The sequence below is a fragment of the Eurosta solidaginis genome, chromosome 1, assembly GCF_040869045.1.
Source record: "Eurosta solidaginis isolate ZX-2024a chromosome 1, ASM4086904v1, whole genome shotgun sequence".
Classification (NCBI taxonomy): domain Eukaryota; kingdom Metazoa; phylum Arthropoda; class Insecta; order Diptera; family Tephritidae; genus Eurosta; species Eurosta solidaginis.
This window is the reverse complement of record NC_090319.1, coordinates 9,861,984-9,888,700: the sequence shown is the minus strand read 5'-3', so window position 1 is coordinate 9,888,700 and position 26,717 is coordinate 9,861,984. Positions and strand designations below refer to the sequence as shown.

Sequence of the window (26,717 nt, the reverse complement as noted above, 5' to 3'; positions counted from 1 at the left end):
ACTCAAAGAAAGATTAACAAATCGTAATGAAATTGTGTACACATATTTTCCTTATAGCAGAAAATATTTCTAGTACAAATGGACGGGATCGGTTATTGACCACGGCAACTTAGATATAAAACAAGTTTAAAAGGGTCGTAGACTAGAATAATAAGCTATAACTTCGCAAAAAATAGTTTTAAATCAATGATATTTCACCTATCAAGTTTTATTGTAAGAGGAAATGGGGAGACATTTTATTTTAAACGGGTGGTGCCACGTGTTATGTAGAAAAGTAGTTTATCTGAAATTAAATGTGCAATTGAAGCTCACGCTGAGTATATAATGTTTGGTTAAACCCGAACTTAGACACTCGTTTAATTGCAGTTTCTGTACAGTTTAAATTATATCTTATGAATTCACGCACATACCTTCAAACTATAATAGTCCTTAGAATTGCCTAAAATAAGTAAATAGTGCTTTTGTGATAGGGGTCAACAGGCCGAGCTCTCAAGGAAAAAGCCGCCGATTTCACGTTACTTTTAAGCTTCTAAGAAAATTTCTTGTCGAAAATAACTTCTTTTTTAGTTCATTTCTTTTGTTTATATAACTCCATGAAGGTGAGCCCAATTGGGATATTCTAAGTTTATTGCTATCAATTGTTGCTTTGAAATGAATGGGTTTCCTATGATTTTCCCTTTTTAATGTTGCCCATTAGAAATTAGCAACTAAGCTGTTATGTTGAAAAGCACCCTCAGTAGAAGCCTTCAATCCAAGATGCCAAACACATGTACTAATATTTTTAGGAATACGGATTCCTCCACGAATTTAGTTGACATTTTTTGAATTTTATGGATGCTAATTTCATTGCACTGGCCTAAAATACTTTATAAAGATTTATTTATTCTTTCCGCAAGGATTGTTTACTTTTTCGCTTCACCTTCCTCTACTCCGGCAGCTTTATTTGGCATATAACTGGACCCAACGAACAGACACAAATTATAGCTGTCTACTATAATGGAATCAATAGCCGCGTCATTATTTGTGGAGTTGGAAAGCAACGCATACGAAAATGGCCAGGCGAGAATGGAAAGGCAAATATTGCGAGATTTGTGTAATCCATTTGAGATGAGTGACGAATTGTAAGAAATTGAACTTAAAAGTGGTATAGTTTAATGACTTATTTTCGTATTTAGGTTCAAAAAAACTTTCGACTTAATAAGGATGCTTTCAAGTATGTGTTATATACATTTGCGGGGCAAATACGTCCAAAGACTACGACATCGACATGTTCTTTCTGAACTGGAAACATATAAAAAACAATCATCATCAAGCCTTCTACGTTTCTTAACAAGTTTCACTTACATTTTTGTTAAAATTCTGTTATAAACTAATACAAAAAAAAAGAAAATATTTTTCCGCCACCTAATTTGCAACTTAGAAAAACGGAACTACGATCGAAATGCAGAATACACAAAATCGAACGATTCGAAGTTGGATCGAAAGAGATTGGAACACAGAATACCAAAATTGTCAAATCGTAGAAATTCCAATCCAAGTCGAAATGCAGAATAGGGCTGATAGTTCTGAGATGAAAACGTTAAGTTGGACGAATGTTGCCACAATCAGCATTTAGTGAGGACCCTTACATTCTCCATCTGGTGTTTGGTTCTTCAACAAAGTCCGCTCTAAGCCAGTGGTGAAACATTAATGAAGTAGGCCATCCATCTCGATCCCAAAGGGTTATGATACGCGCCCAAAAATAAATGTGCGTACATATATAAGTTTACGCGTTCCTTTCTGTACAAATAAGCGCATGAGTTCGTAACGTAAAATATTTGAAAGCAAATACAAATATTTAATTGTGTCCCAATAATTGCATTCTACCCAATAAGAATTTTTGTTCATCCTCAATTCGAGAAACTGTAAAATAGCAAATTTCACACAGAGGGTTAATGAAATAATTTGACATGTTTTCCACGTTAAAGCCCTTATTGAACTCACTTTTCTTTACAAAAAAAAAATTCCTAATTATCTCAATATTGCTTTATATAGCCACTTGTCCTGTCATTCCATTAGATAAGTTTCTATATAAAGCACCCAGGTGTGTGTTTCTATCATGCATTTCATTTAATTTCAAGTTAATGACTCTGTTAAGTACTAAGTATCCTCTTTTATAAGAAATATTTTTCATTTAATGAGAAAATATTTGAAACAGTATTTCTTCTTCTATGTAGTTATCACGTCCATAAAAAAAAAATTTTACAATTTCTTGTTCTAAAGACCCCTTGGAAAAATTGCATTTATATTAAATTATTTCTGCTAAGATATTGCCTGTTATATTCGTATACAATCTTTTTAAAAATCTTTTTATATAAAAGTGTTCTTTAACGTTTTCGTCTATTTTTCTCAGCCACATTTCCAATAATAAGGATGATTCAATTGAATTCTTGAATAATCACTTTTTTCGTGGCTTTCAAAATGTTATATGTAAAAAATTTTAAATCGAGAAATGAGTGAAAATGAATACATATTTCAACAAAATATCTACAAATTTACTAAAGTTTTTGCACTCAAAAATGGACCGATATAATCAGCTCCCTTTTTATGCTGACCATAAATGTTTTCCCATGTTTTCTCACTATCACTTAGATCATTTAGTGTGATTTATTGCCTAGGGTTTTTTAAATCGGCGACCGGAATAGGTTTGGAAAATGGAAAATCTTGATGGCCTAGAAGATTTAATGTGGTCATATAAATCGCTCCCGATATGGTCGGATCTATATCCGGCAAAGGACCATCAACATCGATAACACTCCCCAAAGCCTTCGGGTATCGGGTGCCGTTAATACAACAGCAACACCTCATATTTTTCCGGTAATGCAGGTACTATTTCCAGGACTAATTTAAAATTTCTGAACTGTTCGTGGGGTTATTTTGGGATAGTTTCGAAACTTTTTTTTTAGTAATGTTGGGATCATTCCGAGACCATTTTGCGTTCACTTCGGGTGCGATTCTTAGGTGATTTTTTCGAGGTCAATTTGAGTTCCAAAGGGAACATTTCGGTATCCTTTGCACTATGATTTCGGGATTATTTTGACATCGTTACGGAAACACTATTTCAGAATCATGGAATACGAAAAGTTACCGGTCTGTTTTGAACATATTATTGGCTTGTTATTGACGAGTTATCGGCTTGTTATCAATATTAGTTGTTCTCGAAGAGTTGTTATCTTATCAGCGAATTATCGACGTCGATAATTCATCGATGTTTTTCAATTCTAAATCGAAAGCTTTTCGATAACAAATCGATATTTTTTTGACAACAAATTGATATTTTTCTACAACAATTGATAATTTTTCAAAAAGAAATCGATATTTTTACAAAAGCAAATCAATAGATAATCGATATGTCAAAAACGTTTCTTGCTCTCTTGAAAAATTGGGTTTTGCTAACAGATGGTACTGAATATAAGCTTTCAATATGTTTAGTTCCTGAATCTGAATAGCTACAAGAATTCATTATTTTCCTTTCACTTCCTTCAGTTCGCTGCAGCGAAAAATGATTAAAAAAATTAGATGCTGCAATCATTTAAAAGGGGTTTGAACAATTCTTAAATGCTATCTACAAATAACTGCAGTCAAACTTCGAAAAAATATAGATTTTGAACAAAAAAATTACGTTTTTGAACCTTGTTCACCTTGACCCCAAGACCACTGACCAAAAACTGATTTTGACAAAGTTTGGGTGCCGCAATCGGCCAAAAGACCCTTTCGGTAAGGTTTAAACTAGAGTTTGTCCTCTGCTGGCTGAAAAAATACCTCCTATTCTAAATGGGCAAAAGTCACAATTCAGATCAGGGTGAACAGATTCTACTTACAATCCCTGAAAACACCAACCCATGATATTGAACTTGTCTATAATATTTTAGCAGTTGTAGACAAAATTTCTATCTCTAGTCTATACACACGGACCTTATTTCTTGCGATTATCGTAAAAGAAACCTTTGCTGCTGGAAACTAAAGAAGATATCAGTCGCATTGTAATCAGTTAAGGCCCAAACACCTTCGACTTCTGCGTCACTTTGGCGCTGGCGTCACTTTAAAATAACGGGAGTGCCACGAAATCCCCAAAAGAAAAATACCCAAACACAAAATCCCCAAATTCAAAATCCCCAAAATCAAAATCCCCAAACACAAAATCCCAGTGCTATGATAAACATCATGACCGTGTAAAAAAATAGCAATATCTCTTTCCTCTTTCATTCATATTTATGTATATATAACTATCTATTCACGTTTTGGCAATACATATTTTTACTTATCCAAATATAGGACTGCTAGTCGATTGGTTCGCTGGGTACATACTTATGTATACATATATGCATGTATGTGTAAGTGTACATTACTCAAAGTATTTGATGCCTGTAACTGCAAAATTTTCCGTCAAACGTCACGTTTCACTAAGTCTTGAATAAATGCCTTAATAGTAAATGTGTATTTCCTTGTACTTTGACTGTTTGCTGCTGTTGTTGTTGTATTGTTAATTTCGAGGTAACAAAATTGTTTAAATAAGTAATCCCCTACATCGCGAATAGGACGCAATCGTAGCGGTTGCATTTAATATTGAAAAGTGGTAAGAAAGGTTGAGCAAAATTTCATAAAGTTTTATAGGGCAACGAGGAAAATTACCACGCATTCAATATCTATTATTAAAATGAGTACGTACCTAAATACATACTGACACATAAACCGCGGGAGTATGCTTGGGGAATTGATATTCATAAGGAAGCCAGTCCTATGTAGCGATGAGAGAGCGTTCTTATTTCAGCATTACCATTTCCAGTTTGTCAGCAAGGGTGAGACGATTCCTGGTACAACTCTATGAAACGGCTTGAATCTCATTCCTTAGATCATCTGTTCGGGCATCACCTTTCCGGTAACATACTCTATCTCGGATGGACAAGCGAATCCATTCCTAGCCCAAGTATATCTAGTCAATAAAAACTAGAGGGATACATGTACTGTTACTTAATTGCAATGGGCATGCCTAACTAAGTGCATAAAAATCAGCGCTATCCACGAGACAAATCTTAGTGCCAGCTCTGAACTTAATAGATCTGTGGAGAAGTCTCGTGCTAATTACACATAAATCCGAGCAGTACCAGTAAAAAGTAGATATTGTCAGCAGATACAGTTATGGTGTACAACTTAAGTGTGCACATTTAAAGAAACTTTGTGTCTTTAGCTCCCAACAGAGCATAGTTAAGAGCTAAGGTTATAGACCACCTAGCAGGTTAAGGGACTTAGAATATTCACGTGGTAAGTCATCTCTTTCATAAGACGCGATTGAGATGCACAGAATGGAAGGTTTGAGGGATTAAAAAAATTTGGTTTTCGTATCAGCTTTCGGAGATCGGTTACAATAGCAATAACGTTATTCAAATGTATTGACTATACACCGATGTTGACACAGTCGTTGAAGAGCCTGCCCATAATAGTCTACCTTGAGAATTTCAATCAGTTTCTTCGACCCTTCTGTAATTTCAGACCCCCAGCGGGTTAGGGGGTTAGAATATACCCGCGGTAGGTATGCCTGTCGTAAGAGGCGACTAAAATACCAGATTCAAGGGGTTGTGTAGCGCAACCTTTTCAGGTTGCCAGCGTAATATATAGCTACTTCAAACCCAATTGTCAACCTCACCTTCGAGCGGCGAACCCGTTTCACTAACAGACGAGCCTCTGGCGACCCCAAACTTCTCATGGAACTTGGGAATGGGGAGGGAGGGATAGCCTGAAGGTTTTATGTGACCATATAAATCGTTCCCGCGATGGTCGGGCTATCACCTTAATGGAGCTGTGTTACCGGAGCGTGTCGGATCTGTATCCGGTAGGACCATCATATCGATAACGCTCCCCAAAGCATTCGGGGAGTAACCTTATCGCTACAACAACAACGACAACAGTCTACCTTGAGAGGCCAGCTTACTTTATCAACACAGATGGTGGAATTTCAATAAAGTTCATTGGCAGAGCTTCTTTCAAACCTTGTCCTCCCGACCAAAAAGACAACCGACAGTAAAACGAAAGTAATTGTTCCCGCTACAGACCGCTTTATGATAGCAGACAGAGTACCACAAACTCATCATAAAGTTCACTCGTCCATCCGTGAGCATCACCAAGTTTGAGAAATGGGAAATAGAATAACGCAAGATGACTGTGAACAATTTGAGTTACTTACCACAACCAGAATCGGTTGAAACCAAATCACACTACAATATATTTGGGGTCGTAAACAGTATTAGCTTAAATCGACTTAAGGATAGCACCCATTTTTCCACAATAATAAATTTTTAGTGTTAATGGTAGCTAAAAACCAAAAGATAAAAGAACACAACTATTACACTGTGCAACAGCCGGCTTGGTATTGGACCAAACCTACTTTTTTGTAGAGATTGATTAGAGATTAAGTAAGCAAAGTACTATCTCCGTTTTTCGAAGTTAGCCTCCAAAAAAAAGATATCGGCTTTTTGAAGTTCGAAATTCTACATTTCGAAATTTTATTTTTTTTTTTGCTAACGCGTCCAGCAAATTAAAAAAGTAAAAATGTGGTTGTGGTACACCTTTTTGTTTTATTTTAATGGCTGAATTCTTTTTTTGAAAATTGTGTATAACAGCTGTTTGATATAAAAATAAAAAAAATAAATGTAACGCGCGATAACTTCCGAAGGGATCTAAGGCCGGGCTTCTCTTCCAATTTGCGTTGTGCTCCTCTTGACTTTCCATACAAATTGGCCGGACGGGACCTACATGTTTTATGCCGACTCCGAACGGCATCTGCAACGCAGATGAGTTTTCACTGAGAGCTTTTCATGGCAAAAATACACCCGGAGCGCTTGCCAAATACTGCCGAGGGGCGACCCCGCTTAGAAAAATTTTCTTCTAATTGAAAAACCTTATTTCTAAAATTTTTGATGTTGCTTTGCCCGGGGTATGAAACCAGGGCATACGGTGTGGTAGGCGGAGCACGCTACCATCACACCACGGTGGCCGCCGTGTTGTTTGATATGTGTAGCGAAAGTTCGGAAATATAAGGTTTTTCATATTTTTGAAGTTCTGACTTTTCACCTCCTATAACACCTGTTATACTGAATTTCTCAAAAAAAGAATGCAGCCCTTCAAATAAGGGAAAAGAGCGGGCCACATTTTTGTTTTTTAATTTGCTGAAGGCGTTAACAAAAAAATAAATAAAATTTCGAAATGTGGAATTTCGAACTTCGAAAGCCGATATCTATTTTTTGGAGGCTAACTTCGAAAAACGGAGATAAAGTACTACCTAAGCCTACTTAAGCACCAATCTCCTCAAAAAAAATGGTTTGGTCCAATACCCAGAAAAAAAGTTGATTTTGTCGCATAGTGTTATGATCGTGGTTGATGCAAACACGGTGTACTTATTAGAGGTCCGTTTTTCACATTTGAATAATATAAAATGTATTTGTTCTTGCTTTCATTTTCATTATACAGCCGGCTCATTGGAAATCCTCTAAAGGAACTATCGGGTGAAGTTTTTCTGCGGAGTAGTTGCCTAGAAGCGCTGTGAGTACACAACTTACGTAATTGGGAGGAATTCTTGTTCTGTAAAACGATGAAGTGCAAAAAGTCCTTACATTTTAATACAATTTTTTTTAAGCTTTTTTATTTCATCGTTTCACTGAACATTAATCCACACCTCCTCCCCTTTCCAACAACATACCCCTTCACACCTACCTCTCTAATATTTTACCATTTTATTCGCAGCTCCCTCAGTCACACACCGCTACTTATCAATCATCAATTACTTCGATTTTTAAATGTTTCGTATCTTAACTTAACTGGAATAAGTTTTGAGCATATAGAGTTTGATGCCATCAGTCAGATGCCAAATCTCAAATATATCGTATTCGATCGATTTTATTTTTGTTCGATGACACCACATGTGCGCATGTGTAAGCCGAATAGTGATGGCGTTTCATCATTTAGTGATCTACTCAGCAAACCACTCTTACGTTACACTGCTTGGGTCATGGCAATTATTACGTTACTAGGAAATTTACTGGTACTTATGGGACGTTTCACATTTCGCGATGAAAATGTTGCTGTCACCATGGTAATACGTAATCTAGCATTGGCCGATATATTAATGGGATTTTATTTAACGGCAATCAGTGTACAGGACTATCGTTATCGCAGCGAATATTATAAGTAAGAAAAATAGTAAAATATGCATTTATTTAAATTAAATCAGGGGTACTTTCACATATGTATGTATGTATCTCACGTACACAGTACAGTAATACAAATTCAAGAGCATGATCACTTGCGAGCCAACTAAGAAAGCGAGCCCGAATGTAGCTCAGTTGTGCATACCAAGTTTCCTGTCCGTTTAGTGGGTTGTTTTATATTTATTTGTTTTGTGTTATTTCGCTGTCATTATTCTGTGCACCAAAACTATTTCAGCGGAGCGGGATGGACTGTGGTAGTAAACGACCTTCTGGTGGAGCTAGAAACCAGTGGCTGCGAGTGCTTGCATCCCTTAATCATTGTAAATTTTACCAAGTAGCGCAACTAACAGCTGATTGGTGAAAATTCGCACATTCACACGCACAGTTCTCGACTCAGTTTCAAAAAAAAATCTTTAGATTATTTAGCTCAAAGATTGTTTAGCTTAAAGTGAGATAATCCTTACGAATTTATGTATATAGAATATATAAGGCGTTTTTGTTGTTATTAAAACAATATTATTATTTATATTAAAGCTTTTATCATTTTTTTTAACTTTGAAAAAACTCCGAACACCATCCTTTCATTATATGTCATTCGACTGCCTAGTCCACTGCCTTCCACTCTATTCGCAACATAACCCCAAAATAAGCTGCCAAACTATATAGTAAACAATGTCTTAAATAGAGTGGTCTGCGGATAATCTCTTTTGTACACATTAGGGTATAATTGATTCCCTTTCGATCTTTTGGGTTCAGTTGAGTATTTGTCTAGCCAATAGTAAGAAACAATGAAAAAAAATTAGTGAAGTTCAAACGAATTATTTAAGGAAAATGCGAAGCCACATACCGAGCCTAAAATACTAGTATCCTATGTTCCATTATCGAAGAATTCGCGTACGGGTATATTTGTACCATAGTACACGTAGGTGAAAAAAGAGGACCTGTCCAACAGTACTCATAGGGTTATAACCCGAAGGGGTACAAAGTGGACCTGTCCGACACTACCCGTACCTGTCGAACAGTACCCGTTATGAGCTAAAGGAAAGTAGGAGCCTGTCCGACAGTACCCGTAGAGGTATAAAGACGACCAGTCCGACACTACCTGTGCAGGCATAAAAATAAAAAATTCATATAAGGCGCGATGTACTTTCGAAGAGCTTAGGTCGAGTTTCTCTTCCAGTTTGCATCGTGCTCATTTTAATTTTTCCTACAAATTTGCGGACGGGATCTACATGTTTTACGCCGACTCCGAACGGCTTCTGCAAGGCAGATGAGAAGCTCGGAGTATTTGCCAAATCAAACTCCTAAAAGGATTTTTTTTTTATTGAAAAAACTTGTTTCTAAATTTATGATGTTGCTTTTCCCAGGAACCCGTGATCTTCGGTGTGGTCGGCGGAGCACGCTAACACCACACCACAGCGACCGCCGTTCAGGCATAAACAGGTACGATTGGCCGTGCTCAAAAAAGGGATCACATCAACCCATACAAAGATATCAAAGCTGGCTACAGTCGCATATTCCTTTGCGACTCATCCCGGATTTATCCAAGACTAAACGCATTTTTATACTCAGCTGAGCAGAGCTCACAGAGTATATTAATTTTGTTCGCATAACGGTAATCCGTAATGGCATAAACTCATCGAGATAGATATAGACTTCTATATATCAAAATTATCTGGGCGAAAAAAGAAATTCATTTAGCCATGTCCGTCCGTCCGTAAAAACGACAACTTGAGTTAATTTTGAGGATTCTTAATGAAATTTGGCATGTAAGTTCCTGGGCACTCATCTCAGATCGCCATTTAAAATGAACGAAATCGAACTATAACCACGCCCACTTTTTCGATATCGAAAATTTCGAAAAAACGAAAAAGTGCGATAATTCATTACCAAAGACGGATAAAGCGATGAAACTTGGTAGGTGGGTTGACCTTATAACGCCGAATAGAAAATTAGTAAAATTTTGGACAATGCGTGTGGCACCGCCCATTTTTAAAAGAAGGTAATTTAAAAGTTTTGCAAGCTGTAATTTGGCAGGAGCGTTACTCCTATTACTATATGTGTGCTAAATAAAAATTAGCAAAATCGGGTGACGAACACGCCCACTTAAAAAAAAATTTTTTTAAAGTAAAATTTTAACAAAAAATTGAATATCTTTACAGTATATAAGTAAATTATGTCAACATTCAACTCCAGTAATTATATGGTGCAACAAAATACAAAAATAAAAGAAAATTTCAAAATGTGCGTGGCTCCGACCTTTTTCATTTAATTTCTCTAGAATACTTTTAATGCCATAAGTCGAACAAAAATTTATCAATCCTTGTGAAATTTGGTAAAGGTATAGCTTCTATGACGATAACGGTTTTCTTTGAAAATGGGCGAAATCGGTTGAAGCCACGCCCAGTTTTTATACACAGTCGACTGTCTGTCCTTCCTCTTGGCCGTTAACACGATAATTTGAGCAAAAATCGATATATCTTTACTAAACTTAGTTCACGTCCTTATCTGAACTCACTTTATCTTGGCATTAGTAATGGGTGAAATCCGACTACGCCAACTTTTTCAATATCGAAAATTTCGAAAAATGAAAAAAATACCATAATTCTATACCGAATACGAAAAAAGGGATGAAACATGGTGATGGGATTGGTTTTTTGACCCAAAATATAACTTTGGAAAAAACCGATCACGTCCAATTTTTCGATATCGAAAATTTCGAAAAATTAAAAAAATACCACAATTCTATACCGAATACGAAAAAAGGGATGAAACATGGTGATTGGATTGGTTTTTTGACCCAAAATATAACTTTGGAAAAAACTTTTCAAAATGGGTGTGACACCTACCATATTAAGTGGAAGAAAATAAAAAATTTCTGCAGGGCGAAACCAAAAGCTCTTGGAATCATGGCAGGAATACTGTTCGGGGTATTACATATATAAAAAATTTGCGATACGCGACAGATGATGTTCTGGGTCACCCTGGTCCACAATTTGGTCGATATCTCGAAAACGCCTTCACATATACAACTAAGGGTCACTCCTTTTAAAACCCCCATTAGTACCTTTAATTTGATACCCATATCGTAGAAACGCATTCTAGAGTCACCCCTGGTCCATCTTTATGGCGATATCTCGAAAAGGCGTCCACCAAAGAACTAAGGCTCACTCCCTTTAAAACCCCCATTAGTACCTTTAATTTGATACCCATATCGTAGAAACGCATTCTAGAGTCACCCCTGGTCCATCTTTATGGCGATATCTCGAAAAGGCGTCCACCAAAGAACTAAGGCTCACTCCCATTTTAAATTACTCATTAACACCTTTCATTTGATACCCATATCGTACAAACACATTCTAGAGTCACCCCTGCGCGTCCACCCATAGAACTATGGCCCACTCCCTTCTAAATACTCTATAATACCTTCCATTTGATACCCATGTCATACATTCCAGGGTTAAACTAGGTTCATTTCCCTACATGGTGATTTTCCCTTATTTTTTCTCCAAAGCTCTCAGCTGCGTATGTAATGTTCGGTTACACCCGAACTTAGCCTTCCTTACTTGTTTGAAATTAGTTGTATGCACATAAGTGTAGTTCGTTAAAACATAAACATAAAACATGAACCATCACTTTTTTTCAGAGTTGCTCTCGATTGGATCACATCATGGCAGTGCGCCTTCATTGGCTCTTTAGCGGTAACCTCATCCGAAGTCTCAATGCTTATACTTGCCTTCATGTCATTAGAGCGATTTCTTCTCATCGCTAATCCATTTCGTGGACAACATCGGATTGGTATAAGAAATATATCTATTGCACTTTTTGCGATTTGGTTATTGGGCATTGGAATTGCTTTGGCACCAGTTGCACTTTGGCATACGAGTACCAAATTTTATGGCACCTATTCAGGCACCTGCTTTCCTCTACACATACAAGAAGCATATCCGCTGGGTTGGCAATATTCGGCATTCATTTTTTTGGGTGTTAATTTATTTTTACTAATATTGATTGCTCTTCTCTATACGGCATTACTCATCTCAATTTGGCGTACACGTAAAGCTACACCGCTTTCACTGCTCGATTGTGAATTTGCGGTACGTTTCTTTTTTATTGTCTTAACAGATGTGCTGTGTTGGGCGCCTATAATTGTCGGCAAAATTTGGGTATTCTTCAACTATAATATATCGGGTGAGTACAAATGAAGTTTATACAATAAACACTGAAATTGGATAAAGATTTAAGAAGGATTAGACAACTACCCCTGTGCCCAAATTTCTTATGTTAGAGGACTATTCGTGAAACAGTGGAGAAACATAACGTTCTCCAACAAAATGGGCCCTAATTACACTGGTTTACAGCCAAAATGCACCAGAGACGCCATTATGAAATTCCTATGTAAAATCACCCCCTGATTTCGAAAATCAAGATTATTTTTAATTCTGTGGTAACGTTTTTGAGATATTTACGAATAACGGTTTATAAAAAAAAAAAATTGGGTCCACTTAATCATATATATCTCAAGAACGAATGGAGCAATCCCAAAACGGTTTGAAGCTTTTAAAAGGCTTTCATTCAACAAAATCGATGAACTAATACAAAAGTTATAAGCATTCAAGTAAATATATCCATTTAATACTTAAGTACCCTACTGGTACATATGTGTTAGTATTCGTATATCAATTAGTTAGCGAATATTACCGCATATGTACCAGTAGGGTACTTCAGTATTAAATGGATATATTTACTTGAATCGATTTTGTTGAATCAAAGTTTATTTTTTTTGTAATAAAACAGAGCTTAGAGAAAAAAACAAATCTGCAAAAAAATAAAAAGTTTTCGAGATCCTTCCTCGCAAAATACAAATTTTCTTATATTTTTACAAAAAAAATGGAAAAAATCCGTAATGATTGTTCGTTATCTTTGAATCTGCAGGGCCTAGCAAAAAGTGTTGTATGCACCGTTTTGGAATTACTTAATTCGTTCTTGAGATATATATGATTAAGTGGACCCATTTTTTTTTTTTTTTTTGGAAAAAACAGTTATTCGTATCGAGAAAAATTATACATATCCAATCGAAATCTAACGTATTTCTGTTGTTGTTGTTGTTGTAGTGATAAGGTTGCTCCCTGAAGGCTTTGGGGAGTGTTATCGATGTGATGGTCCTTTGCCGGACTTCTTAACCCGCTGGGGGTTTAACGTATTTCTCGAACAGGACTCTAATGTAAATTAATTTTTCAATAGTTACTATCTAACGTGCCTACATACAAATTCTCTGAAGTTGTAGACTGTGTTTTCTGGGTAGTAGGCATACTCAGCGTAGCACTTGCAATATACATACAAGGGGTGTACCGATTCAGTTTACCGGAACATTTGTTTTGTTGGTATCGGAAACGGAACCGATATAATACAAGTTTCTTCAGTGGTTAAGGTTGGTATTTGGTCTTGCTACGAAACTGATCGGCTTCTGTTATTAGATAATTCCAAACCGTTGGTGGGGAAATCGGAAATCAAAAGTCTAAATCAATCGGAAGTACCGGAGTTTCGATATCTGTTACATCCCGCCGTAACAATAATATACACATTAGGGTGCGCCTTTTTTGGCAACTTTGTTCTAAAAATTATAAATTACATTAGAGGTATTCGCCATGTGGTTTTCGACTCAAATCAGGCCTGCACAACGTTAGCATGGTGGACCTTATTTGGGATTCCCCCACATGTATATTGGTTATAGTACACAATTGTGTTTCGCAACCAATTGAGTCGCCCAACGATACATTGTAATGGGGCACAAACAAATCGTAATACAAAAACAAAGACTTCAAAGTGCTTAAGGTGGAAAAAAAAAATCGGTAAAATGAAGACATCAAAAAAAAATTGAGATAAAGCTACTTTATCCAGAGCCACAAATGGATATATTGTGTTAGCTTAGATTTTCTTACTAGTTTATTTTATTTACAGATGATACTTACGCTTGGCTAGTTGTCTTCGTACTACCATTGAATTCCGCATTAAATCCTCTTTTGTACACATTCACAACACCGAAATATCGCAATCAAATATTGCCAAATGGATGGAAGAAAATCACATCACGTCGTCGTGCTGATCTCTCCAATGGTTTGGGTGTAACAATTGCAACTGCTACAGGATCATCAAATCCAGGTAATTTCTCTATTTTTATAAATCATCGTGGCCAATGAAAGCGATTACATTTTAAATTCCCACGGATGACTAAAACGTACAATTTTTCGCGTTTGTTTGCGCAAGAGAATAGCTCGGATCAGTTGTGTTAGTCTAGGAATTGTTTTAGCTTTTCACGCGAATAATGAAACGTGTTAGTCTTCGATGGGACCGACGAAATATTATTGGTTAAATTATAGATTTTTAACAAAATTTCCTTCTCTTACAGATGAATCATCTACAAGTAAGGCTATACCGCTAACTGTAAACCAGTGAAAAAAAACCCGTCGCTATCTATGTACTATGTATGTATGTATGCATGTAAGATTCATAATTATCTGAGATGTTAGATGTATTTATACTAATAGTTTTTTTTATTTTAGGTATAATTTTAAATTTTCTCAAAACCACCAATCGACAAATTTCAAGTCCAACAAAATAAAACAAAATGGCAAAAGTAAGCTTTAGATCAGATAGGTATCGAGGAAAAAGCTGGACCATTCATTAGTTTAACCCTAGTTCGGCCGACGATTTTTTCACCTATTTTTGGCCGACGCAACCACCCCGGTGACTGCCAGAAAAAGAATAAAAGTGTTAAAGTGTTCAACCCGTTACAGTTGTCTATGACTAAAATTATAAAACCTTATTTTGTATTATTTCTACTTAAAATTCATTAAGTTGGGATGTTACGGAAAATGAGTTAACAAAATTTATTAAAAATATGTTTTTTTATTAAATAATTAAATAGTCACCCGGGTGACTCGTCGGCCAAATAAGTTGTAAAACAGTTGTAAATGACTAAAATTATAAAACCTTTCTTTTTTATTTTTTCGACTTAAAATTCTAAAAGCTGGGAGGTTACGGAAAATGAGTTAAAAAAGTTTATTAAATATGTGTTTTTTGAGGGGAGAATATGAAAAAGTCACCCCGGTGACTAGTCGGCCGAACTAGGGTTAAGCACCGTTTTCTCGTGTTTACTTTAAAATTTATGTACCCTATACACAAGTTTTGTTCACATGAGAAAGCGGTCCTAAGTAAATTGAATTTTAAGATTAGACCAAAGAAAATTGTTCACGATGTTCCTCGTACAACTTTAACCGTGACGAGCTTGCACCTCCAATTTTCTTTTTAAGCATGATTGAGGAATGCCTCCCAAAACTATTCCTTTAGCTCAGAAAATCGCAGAGTGAGCACAAGGTTTATTGTAAGATGTCTCTATTGATTTATATTTTTTTTTTTAAATGGCCTAATTCTTTTCAGTTTCCCTTAGAAAAACATAATAATTGAATATTCGATTATTATAAGCCGGTGTTAAGCTCATGACTTCTTAATTAATAAGTATAAATTGAACACACCATTAAACAAACAGACATAAATATGTAGAACTGAGCCTGAGTTTACAAAGCTTCTCATTCGCAACCAGGGTTGGGCCTGTAAACTGTTTACATTGTTTACAGCAATTGTTTACATGTAAACAATGTAATTGTTTACAAGCTAATTGTTTACGTAAACTATTAATTTTTGTAAACAATTAATTATTTTTGCATTTTTTTATGAGTCAGAAACAATCTACTACTAATTAAGCATTTTCACTATTTTTCAAACAGTTTTCCAAGCTTGTAAAAAAATAATAAAACAAGTAAGGGAGGTTAAGTTCGGGTGTAACCGAACATTACATACTCAGTTGAGAGCTATGGTGACAACATAAGGAAAAAAACCATGTAGGAAAATGAACCGAGGGAAACCCTGGAATGTGTTTGTATGACATGCGTATCAAATGGAAGGTATTAAAGAGTATTTGAAGAGGAAGTGGGCCATAGTTCTATAGATGGACGCCATTTAGGGATATCGCCATAAAGGTGGACCAGGCCTGACTACAATTTATTTGTACGATATGGGTATCAAATGAAAGGTGTTAATGAGTATTTTAAAAGGGAGTGGGCCTTTGTTCCATAGGTGGACACCGTTTCGAGATATCGCCATAAAGGTGGACCAGGGGTGACTCTCGAATGTGTTTGTACGATATGGGTATCAAATTAAAGGTATTAATGAGGGTTTTAAAAGGGAGTGGTGGTTGTTGTATAGGTGGTCCCATTTTCGAGATATCGCCATAAAGGTGGACCAGGGGTGACCCTAGAATTTGTTTGTACAATATGGGTATCAAAAGAAAGGTGTTAATGAGTATTTTAAAAGGGAGTAATCCTTAGTTCCATAGGTGGACGCCGTTTCGAGATATCGCCATAAAAGTGGACCAGGGGTGACCCTAGAATTTGTTTGTACAATATGGGCATCAAACGAAAGGTGTTAATGAGTATTTTAAAAGGGAGTGGGCCTTAGTTCTATAGGTGGACGCCGTTTCAAAATATCGCCACAAAGGTGGACCATGGGTGACTCTAGAATGTGTTTGTACGATATGGGTATCAAATTAAAGGTATTAATGAGGGTTTTAAAAGGGAGTGGTGGGTGTTATATAGATGGTCCCATTTTCGAGATATCGCCATAAAGGTGGACCAGGGGTGACCCTAGAATTTGTTTGTACAATATGGGTATCAAAAGAAAGGTGTTAATGAGTATTTTAAAAGGGAGTAATCCTTAGTTCCATAGGTGGACGCCGTTTCGAGATATCGCCATAAAGGTGGAGCAGGGGTGACCCTAGAATTTGTTTATACAATATGGGTATCAAAAGAAAGGTGTTAATGAGTTTTTTAAAAGTGAGTAATCCTTAGTTCCATAGGTGGACGCCGTTTCGAGATATCGCCATAAAGGTGGGCCAGGGGTGACTCTAGAATTCGTTTGTGCAATATGGGTATCAAACGAAAGGAGTTAATGAGTTTTTAAAAGGGAGTGGGCCTTAGTTCTATAGGTGGACGCCTTTTCGAGGTATCGCAATAAAGGTGTACCAGGGGTGACTCTAGACTCTGTTTGTGCGATATGGGTATCAAATGAAAGGCATTAATGAGAGTTTTAAAAGGGAGTGGTGGTAGTTGTATATGTGAAGGCGTTTTCCAGATATCGACCAAAATGTGGACCAGGGTGACCCAGAACATTATCTGTTGGATACCGCTAATTTATTTATATATGTAATACCTGCCAAGATTTTAAAGGTTTTTTATTTCGCCCTGCAGAAATTTTTCATTTTCTTCTACATAATATGGTAGGTGTCACAACCATTTTATAAAGTTTTTTCTAAAGTTATATTTCGCGTCAATAAAACAATCCAATTACCTTACCATGTTTCATCCTATCGTATTTGGTATAGAATTATGGCATTTTTTTCATTTTTCGTAATTTTCGATATCGAAAAAGTGGGCGTGGTCATAGTCGGATTTCGTTCATTTTTCATACCAAGATATAGTGAGTTCAAGTAAGCACGTGAACTAAGTTCATTAAAGATATGTCGATTTTTGCTCAAGTTATCGTGTTAACGGCCATGCGGAAGGACAGACGGACGACTGTGTATAAAAACTGGGCGTGGCATCAACCGATTCCGCCCATTTTCACAGAAATCAGTTAGCGTCATAAAATCTATGCCCATACCAAATTTCAAAAGGATTGGTTAATTTTTGTTCGACTTATGGCGTTAAAAGTATCCTAGACAAATTAAATGAAAAAGGGCGGAGCCACGCCCATTTTGAAATTTTCTTTTATTTTTGTATTTTGTTGCACCACATCATTACTGGAGTTGAATGTTGACATAATTTACTTATATACTGTAAAGATATTAAATTTTTTGTTAAAATTTTACTTTAAAAATTTTTTTTTTTAAAGTGGGCATGGTCCTTCTCCGATTTTGCTAATTTTTATTAAGCGTACATATAGTAATAGGAGTAACGTTCCTGCCAAATTTCATCATGATATCTTCAACGACTGCCAAATTACAGCTTGCAAAAGTTTTAAATTACCTTCTTTTAAAAGTGGGCGGTGCCACGCCCATTGTCCAAAATTTTACTAATTTTCTATTCTGCGTCATAAGCTCAACTCATCTACCAAGTTCCGTCGCTTTATTTGTCTTTTGTAATGAATTATAGCACTTTTTAGGTTTTTCGAAATTTTCGATATCGAAAAAGTGGGCGTGGTTATAGTCCGATATCGTTCATTTTAAATAGCGATCTGAGATGAGTGCTCAGGAACCTACATACCAAATTCCATCAAGATACCTCAAAATTTACTCAAGTTATCGTGTTAACGGACGGACGGACGGACGGACGGACATGGCCCAATCAAATTTTTTTTCGATCCTGATTATTTTGATATATGGAAGTCTATATCTATCTCGATTCCTTTATATATGTACAACCAACCGTTATCCAATCAAACTTAATATACTCTGTGAGCTCTGCTCAACTGAGTATAAAAATACGCTTTAATATTTAGTATTTTAATATTTTTTATTCATTTTCACTGTCCGATTCTTCATTGTTTTGGTAAATTTTCATTTTATAATAAATAAAAAGTAACTTTTTGGATCTTTCAAATCGATCTGTTTGACTTGACAGTTTACAGTATAAGTTGAAATGACATATGCTGGTCCTCCAGCGGGTTAGGGGATCAGAATATACCCGCGGTAGGTATGCCTGTCGTAAGAGGCGACTAAAATACCAGATTAAAGGGGCTGTGTAGCGCAACCCTTCAGGTTGCCAGCGCAATATATAGCTTCTCCAAACCCAATTGTCAACCTCACCTATCCGCGGCGAATCCTGTTTCACTAACAGACGAGGCTCTGGCGACCCCAATCTCCTCATGGAACTTGGGGGTGGGGAGGGAGGGAATGGCCTGAAGGTTTAATGTGGCCACATAAATCGTTCCCGAGATGGTCGGGCTAGCACCTTAATGGTGCTGTGGTACCGGAGCGTACCGGATCTGTATCCGGCAAAGGACCATCACATCGATAACACTCCCCAAAGCCTTCGGGGAGCAACCTTATCGCTACAACAACAACATATGCTGGTAAATGCTTACAATTGTTTACATTATTTACAATTGTTTACAATTGTTTACCTTTGTTTACAATTGTTTACAATGAAAGTGTAAACAATCCAAAAAATGTTGTAAACGCGCAACCCTGTTCGCAACGAAACAGACACTTTACAAAAACAAATCTACATAACACACAAATTAATATAGCGACAGAAGGTCTCAATTGTGTTGGTAGTGTAGAAATAAGATAAACTGAATTAAGCTAGGAAATAAATACAAGCAGGATAGCCTAGTCGTTAAGGCAACTGCAGTTTCACCGTGTGATTCGCGGTTCGAATCTCGGTGAAACCTTTGATAACATTACGAAATTGCCTGATGATGATTACGTGGCGGTTTTCGAAATGGTACCATCGCAATATGCCAGTAAATGTTTCTTTCTTTCTTTTCAGTTTCTCTTAGAAAAACATAATAATTGAATATTCAATTATTATAAGCCGGTGTTAAGCTCATGAATTCTCAAATAATAGGCCTAATTGGTAGGTGACACAATCTCTTTTCATACCAGGAAATGCTCAATGAATCTTTTGCTTGAAATATTCAAAAATTTAAGCTGTTAACACATCCCACAGAGAGTATGAGCTTTTCAACAACTTAGCGACACCTCACTCTATAAGAAATTGTATTCACAGTTGGTCAATTCACAAGAGTCTCGTATTCATTTAAAGTTTTATTTTTTAAGTTGTTCCCATGGTTCCCAATATAAAATTTTATTTTAAATATAGCACACGTAACGAATAGGAGACTAGTTAAGTTGCCTAAGTGTTTCGCTGAGTTCTCTCCCAATAAAAATTTTAATACATTTTTAATGCATTTCTTTTTGAACTTAATTGGAGAATGCTCTCCAAAACTATTCCCATAACTCATAACATCGAACAGTGACACCTACATTCAAATGCATTTCCTCGGCCCAATTGCATCTGCTAGTTATGTATTGCCATATATTTTGAGCGGAAAAGTTTTAAACTTCAACATTTTTTATTGATTATGGTGCAATTAAGATTTATTAACTCTTTCGTTGTCGAATTACTGGCGGGAAAAAATTTGTTATAAAAATTAAATTAAATTATAAACTTTAATGGCTGGTTTTTCAGTGCGAGTTTAAAGTCCAGTTATAGTTGACTAGAGTTTAACTTTGCCACTTTGGCCGATAGCATAAAATTTTACTGCTCATCTCAGTTTTGGAATCAAAGTGGCATGGTTGAACTCCAGTCAACTTGAACTGGAGTTAGCATATAGTGTAACATTAGCATCTCAATGGAATTATTATTAATAGCCTTGTCTCCTATGACGACCATATCTGCAAATTCAAACTCTATGCCCATATGCTTGTGTGTGCAGGTGGAATTTAACAGGGCTATTATATATGTATTATGCTCGTATTAAATAAGTATAATTATAATTTACATATGAACAATTTATAGCTTTAAGTGGAACAATTCCTACAACTATATATAAATAATCAAAGAAATCTCTGCTACCTCAAGATAACATGAGTACAACAGCAAATGCAGTTTATAAATCAAAGAAATTGAAAAACATTTAAAATGCATTTACAACAGAGAAACTTTAAATTTTTAAATATTTATATTATGTATTATAATATCTAGAATTTAAATATTTCATTGTATAACGTTGTAAGCTCTTGGATAGAATAATAACCCCTATCAAGATTTTCAATATTGGCAAAAATAATTTCGATGCTATTAAATAAGCATTGGTAACAAACTTTTGTTTCAAATGAAAAGGTATATTAAGTTCGTCACGAATCTTAAAATTGTAAGTCCTTACAACAGAAGAAATAGACCCACCAATAAGCATACCAAAATGATCAGAATGCCGATCTGAGTTGATGTCCATATGAACGCCAACTAGTCCGCCAGTGGCGTAGTAAACGGAAACATAGTAAACGAACTCAAATTTTGTTAAGTGATGATAAGTACTTATTGTATAAATAATGTTATAGGGAGGAAATAGTATTGTATTTATTCAGTGATCCATTTGTTGAAAATGTTGTAGTAATTAATAGTAAAAAGCAAAATTGCAAATTGATTTTCCTCTGTTTTTGAGCGAATCCACTGTGATAGCAATATTTCTATTGATACTTAATAGAGCAAGTCCATTCAGCATATCTTCTCAGGTTGAATTCCTTATCCAATTTTTCAAACGCCTCAAAGGTGAAAAACTTCGTTCACTGCTGGCAGTGGTTACAGCTAACGTGGCTCCAATCTTCAAAAACTTGAAACGTGTGGAAAAAGTTTTTCGTTACAAAGATTCAATGCGCCGATGAATGTCTTTGGGCGATCACCTGCTCCAACCAACGTTGTCTCCATTAGTAGGACTTCTTTTTTCACCATAGATACCGCTGTTCCAGCAAATACTGACCACTGATCCATTATTATTTCGAACACTTTCACCTACTTTTCTGACCAATTTATCGGGAATGACATACTCAATAATGGACAATGTGTTTTTATGCTTGATGAATATATTAGACACTGAAGTGATCGATGAAAGGGATGAATATTGATTTGCGAAAATATTCTTCTGCTGAGCTGTTTTCATAGTTTTCTCGGTTTTTTTGGCAACTCACAATCCTAGGAACTTCAATCTTTCCTCCGATAGATTCAGCTATTTCTTTAGCATCAACAAACATTTAATTTTCCCTCATTTCTTTGAACAAAACAGCCAGATCATCAGCCGCTGAAAATGCTGCAGAATGATCAACACTTTTCCCTTGAAGGTAGAGGTTAATGGTTGAGCCAAAGAAAAAATTTCGTTAATAACAACCATTGCCACAATGAATCCTCCAGTCCTCGAAACGTGTAGATAACTGAAAGCATTTCTAGAACTTTTATGGTTTCCACAGTCATGAATTTTTTCTAAACTTAAATAAATCGGAGCATACATTTCTTTGAAGCAGATCACAGCATCTAGTCTTTCGGTCCATCTTGCTTCACAGAACCGCTTCAAACGTTCTTTCTTTGTTGGACAATTCAAAGTTTCGACAGCATCTTTGAGAATAGCTTCGCGTTTTGCTGAAGTTCGTGAAAAACGAGAAATTTTGAATGTCATATTTTCAGAAATTATTAATTTTATCAATTTAGTATAACTTATCTTATGAGATTGAACACAATAGTCAAGGAAGAAACACTATTTTAGAAATTGCATATAAACTCAAATAAATTTTTTACGAAATTATTAATATTTCGGGAGGGGTCTTGTCCCCAAACCTCCCGCCCCCCCCCCCCCCCCCCCCGTTACTACCCCACTGCAGTCCGCCAATTTTTGAGGTATTTTGATGAAATTTTGTGAACGGGTATATTTTGGTGTCTCATTAGACATTTGTCGGAACAGACGGGATCGGACCCCTATAGACGTCATATATTCCTCAATTTATCAGATAGAAGTACCAAATTGCACCAAGTGCCGTTCTATGTGGCACATATTATTATCTTAAAAACCGTAGAAATCAATTGCATATATATATAGCATATATCCCATACAACCCATTGTTTAATAAGAAGCTTTATATTTTAAAAGCTGAAAAAATCGTACATATCGGTCGTAGAAGTAATATATATCCAAAACAAACTATTATTCAGACATGAGATTCGTCATAGCTATCTCATGTATACAACCAGAAACGGGAAACTTTTTGTGAGGATTACAGATATATGTATGATGTTTATCAAAAATTTCGCTTATGGACATCAGTTTTCTGTATATTACATTTTTTGTTCAATCTATTATTCGGATGTTACGAAAGGAATAAGATTATTGCTCAACTACATTTTAGAAAGGTATGAGGTCTTCGGCGCAGCCGATTTTTATAAATTTTTTTTTTTTTCCTTTTTTTCATAACACTTCATTCTGGATAGTAAAACAAATTCCAAAATTTGCTTCACCAACTTTTCAAAAATATACTTCTTTAACACATTCTATTGGGTTGTTTTTGCTGACGGAGTTACATATGTACATACATTTTAAATATTTTAGCAGTAATTGTTTTTAACGAAATAATTAAAAATATGTGTGTTGAATATATCTATGTATGTACCAAGGAAAGCATTTGAGTTTATTGTAAATCTATGTAAACTTAAATACTTTGATTTTAATTAAATGTTATTGTATTACGAATTTAAGTTTTTAAAATTGTATTCAACTTAATTTGTTCTTCGACAGCCTGGCAGAGGTTGGGAAGGCGGACGTATCGCTTGTTCTTGGCTTCATCACGGAAAGCAAGTGGTTCGTTGAGGACCACTTGGAGGTAATGGGGTTAAACGAATGTGCCGCCACCCTGCACTTACTGAGGGCACTCACAATGAACAAAAATGTCTCCGAGTGGAGGTGTGGGTCCTCTTAACCTAACCTAACCTAATTTGAGGAGCGGCAACGAAGCAGCGGAACGAAGCCCAAAGCCTATATGTCAATATCTTACTTATACTATATTTAACCTGCCCTCAAACTCGTACTTTCAAATGAGTCATTTAAAATCATTTGAAACATTGGCCTCATTCGAATTTCGCTTATCCTTCTCTGCAAGACTCGATTACCAGGACACCAATCCATCGCAAGAAAATGCACCGACGTATTGATTAAACAACAACAACTATGAAAAAGGAAAACATATCAAGAATACAAGCAGTTTCTGGTAGAACTGTTAGTTTGGATTTACAAGGAGGAGTAGGGTCTGCGGTATAATGTGCTGATCCGGAAATAAACAGATCCTACGAGCTGCCAGATCACTGTAGCGTTTTCGGAATAGCGGAACTATTAACCGCAATCGAAGCAGTGCAAACACTGGAAGAGAACAGCTTAAACTGCAGCCGTGTTAACTTTTATATTGACAGCCAAGCAGCAATTAAAGCAATATACTCGCATAGCACATCTAAAAGTATGTTAGAGTGTAAGCAATCCCTGGAAAGAATTGGGACGGGAAAAGCATACATATATACTGGGTCCCAGGTCATATGGGAATGAAACAGCGGATGAACTAGCTAAAATGAGCGCATTCATGGAAGCTTGCTCCGTAGACGTCCCAATTAGATTGGGCGAGATTAAGAGAAGGCGAGAGGTGCACATGACCGACCAAGCGAGAAAGGCGTGGGAAGATAACAAAGTTGCTTCTATCATTAAAAAGAGAGGACTGTAGACTCGTGACGGGTATTCTGACTGGAAACTGCCTTCTGGCGTCATATGCTGACCACCTGCCAGGCTACAACTTCAGCTATTTGGAGTGATACAACTGTCAGATCTAGAAGCAGCAAGTGGCATAGATATTACAAGCTTCTAGTATTTGCCAAAAGGACGAAGTTATTTTATAACATAGGTCCTGATTTTTGATGGGTTTTTCACTTCTGGTCACGGTCACGGACTCATGCATTCTATGTGAGATCCTCATGGGCCAGCCAGTTCAACCTAACCTAAACTTTACATATTAGTGGAAACTGCTATTTATAACTCTGTCACGGTACTGAGACATATTCATACGTCGTTTAACCATTATGTTTTTGTGGGCTTTTTTTTTAATAAGAAGTTTTAAAAAACCTATGTGAATGGCATCTGCAGGCCAAATGCTTTAAAACTCGTTCAAATGAGTAAAATGCGATATGTATGAGTAAGGCGAATGTCACATGATGAAGCAATGCTGTCAATACTGGATCACGATTCATAATAATGAATTGCAAATTTTCTAGATATTTTACGATTCGGGCCACGATCCATCAGTATTTTACGTTTAACGTTCAGCATAATACGGATCGCAAAATACCTAGACTTTTTGAAAGCCATTAACATAGATCAAAATCCAGTATTGCCTGCTTTACCAGCTTCTCGCCGACATATTTTCATAGCACCGCAGGTTACTTATCACCGCTAGCGGATGCTGCTACTCGTACCTCGTAAAATTTGGGTGGGGTGCATAAAATCCATCATCTTCGATTGTGCGCTTTAACGCGGATAAGTGCTTCCCACATAATTTAAGCACACTTTAGACATCGACTATCAAATCGTTGTTTAAGTCCTTAGCGGAATTTGCCACGGCTTGACACCTTTCGTTTGTGGCCGAACTTTTTAATAAAATTTTCGGTTGTTATACTAAATGACCACCCTTGGTCGGTAAAATGCCAGCAACGCGGCAACTTCGTCAAGAAGCGTTTGTGAAATAAATAATTAGTACCTGGGCGACCAAGCTTTGCTCGGCCATCTTCGAGTATGCCGCATAAAATACTTTGTTACATGTTTCATGTTTACATGTCATCATTGATAAAAACCAACTTTTTTATATGTACATATATTATATACTTTTACTTACCAATATTTGATTTCCTTAAATATAGATTTCAAAAACATATCAAACACTAACCGCAAAATGAACTGGAATGAAAAATTTGAAATGGGTAATTCCAGCCTATAGTATAAGGGATTGTTATGACAATTAGTGAAATCGAGAACTACTTAAGTTATTTAGGTCGAGTATCTTCATGCGCCGAATTATTAATTTCAAACATTTTTTTAGTTATACACTATGAAAGTCTCACACTTTTATTAAATTCCAAAAACTTGTAAAATTCACGAATGACAACTATCAGTTAGTTTAATTAAATGTCAACTTACTTCCCTAAGCGCCACCTGTTGGTAAGTAGTTAAATGGTTAGATGTCGTTTTCAAATTGAACATATGTCTCTAGTGTTCAACGGTAGCAAATTACCATGGTGAGATATCTTTTTGCTATGGTGAGAAATCTTTCTAATAGGAATCTGTGAGAAATTGCAATTATTCATTTCATATTTGCCAAAAATATGCATTTAAATATATTTTGCTAGAATTTGCCACGGTGCCTTGATATTGCATTTCAATTTTATTGGCGTATGTGAAATTATGAAAGTTAAGTCGAATCATGTGTAAGATTTTTTTAAGAAGATGTTTAACTTTAATGTTCTCCTTTAAAGCTTTAATAGGATATGAGTAAGTAAAGTACTATTTCGTCTAACTACCCCAACCCTAAATAGCAACCCTACTCAAAAATGTCCCTATTGTAATGCGGAGTGAAATGCCTTTCGTTTGATACCCATATCGGCATAGCTCATGCAATTTTTTTTTTAATTTCGAATTGGTGGCTACCCTAAATTGCAACCCCACTCAAAAATGTCCCTATTGTAATGCGGAGTGAAATACCTTTCATTCGATACCATATCTGCATATCTCATGCAATTTTTTTTAATTTCTCGAATAGGTGGCAACCCTAAATGGAAACCCTACTCAAAAAGGTCCCTATTGTAATGCGGACTGAAGTACCTTTCGTTTGATACACAAATCGGC

The 26,717-nt window shown here is 36.1% G+C and overlaps 1 protein-coding gene across 1 annotated transcript in view; it reads left to right on the top strand.

Annotated features, from left to right (window-relative positions):
- Lgr3 (Leucine-rich repeat-containing G protein-coupled receptor 3) overlaps positions 1-14,931 on the top strand; it is an 82,353-nt gene extending 67,422 nt beyond the window's left edge. The window contains exons 8-13 of the mRNA XM_067763894.1: positions 7,504-7,575; positions 7,777-8,220; positions 11,887-12,431; positions 14,202-14,402; positions 14,650-14,741; positions 14,804-14,931. Coding sequence (XP_067619995.1) covers positions 7,504-7,575; positions 7,777-8,220; positions 11,887-12,431; positions 14,202-14,402; positions 14,650-14,696 — 1,309 coding nt within the window. The 3' untranslated portion in view covers positions 14,697-14,741; positions 14,804-14,931. The remainder of the gene's footprint in view (positions 1-7,503; positions 7,576-7,776; positions 8,221-11,886; positions 12,432-14,201; positions 14,403-14,649; positions 14,742-14,803) is intronic.
- Positions 14,932-26,717: the final 11,786 nt, after the last annotated feature.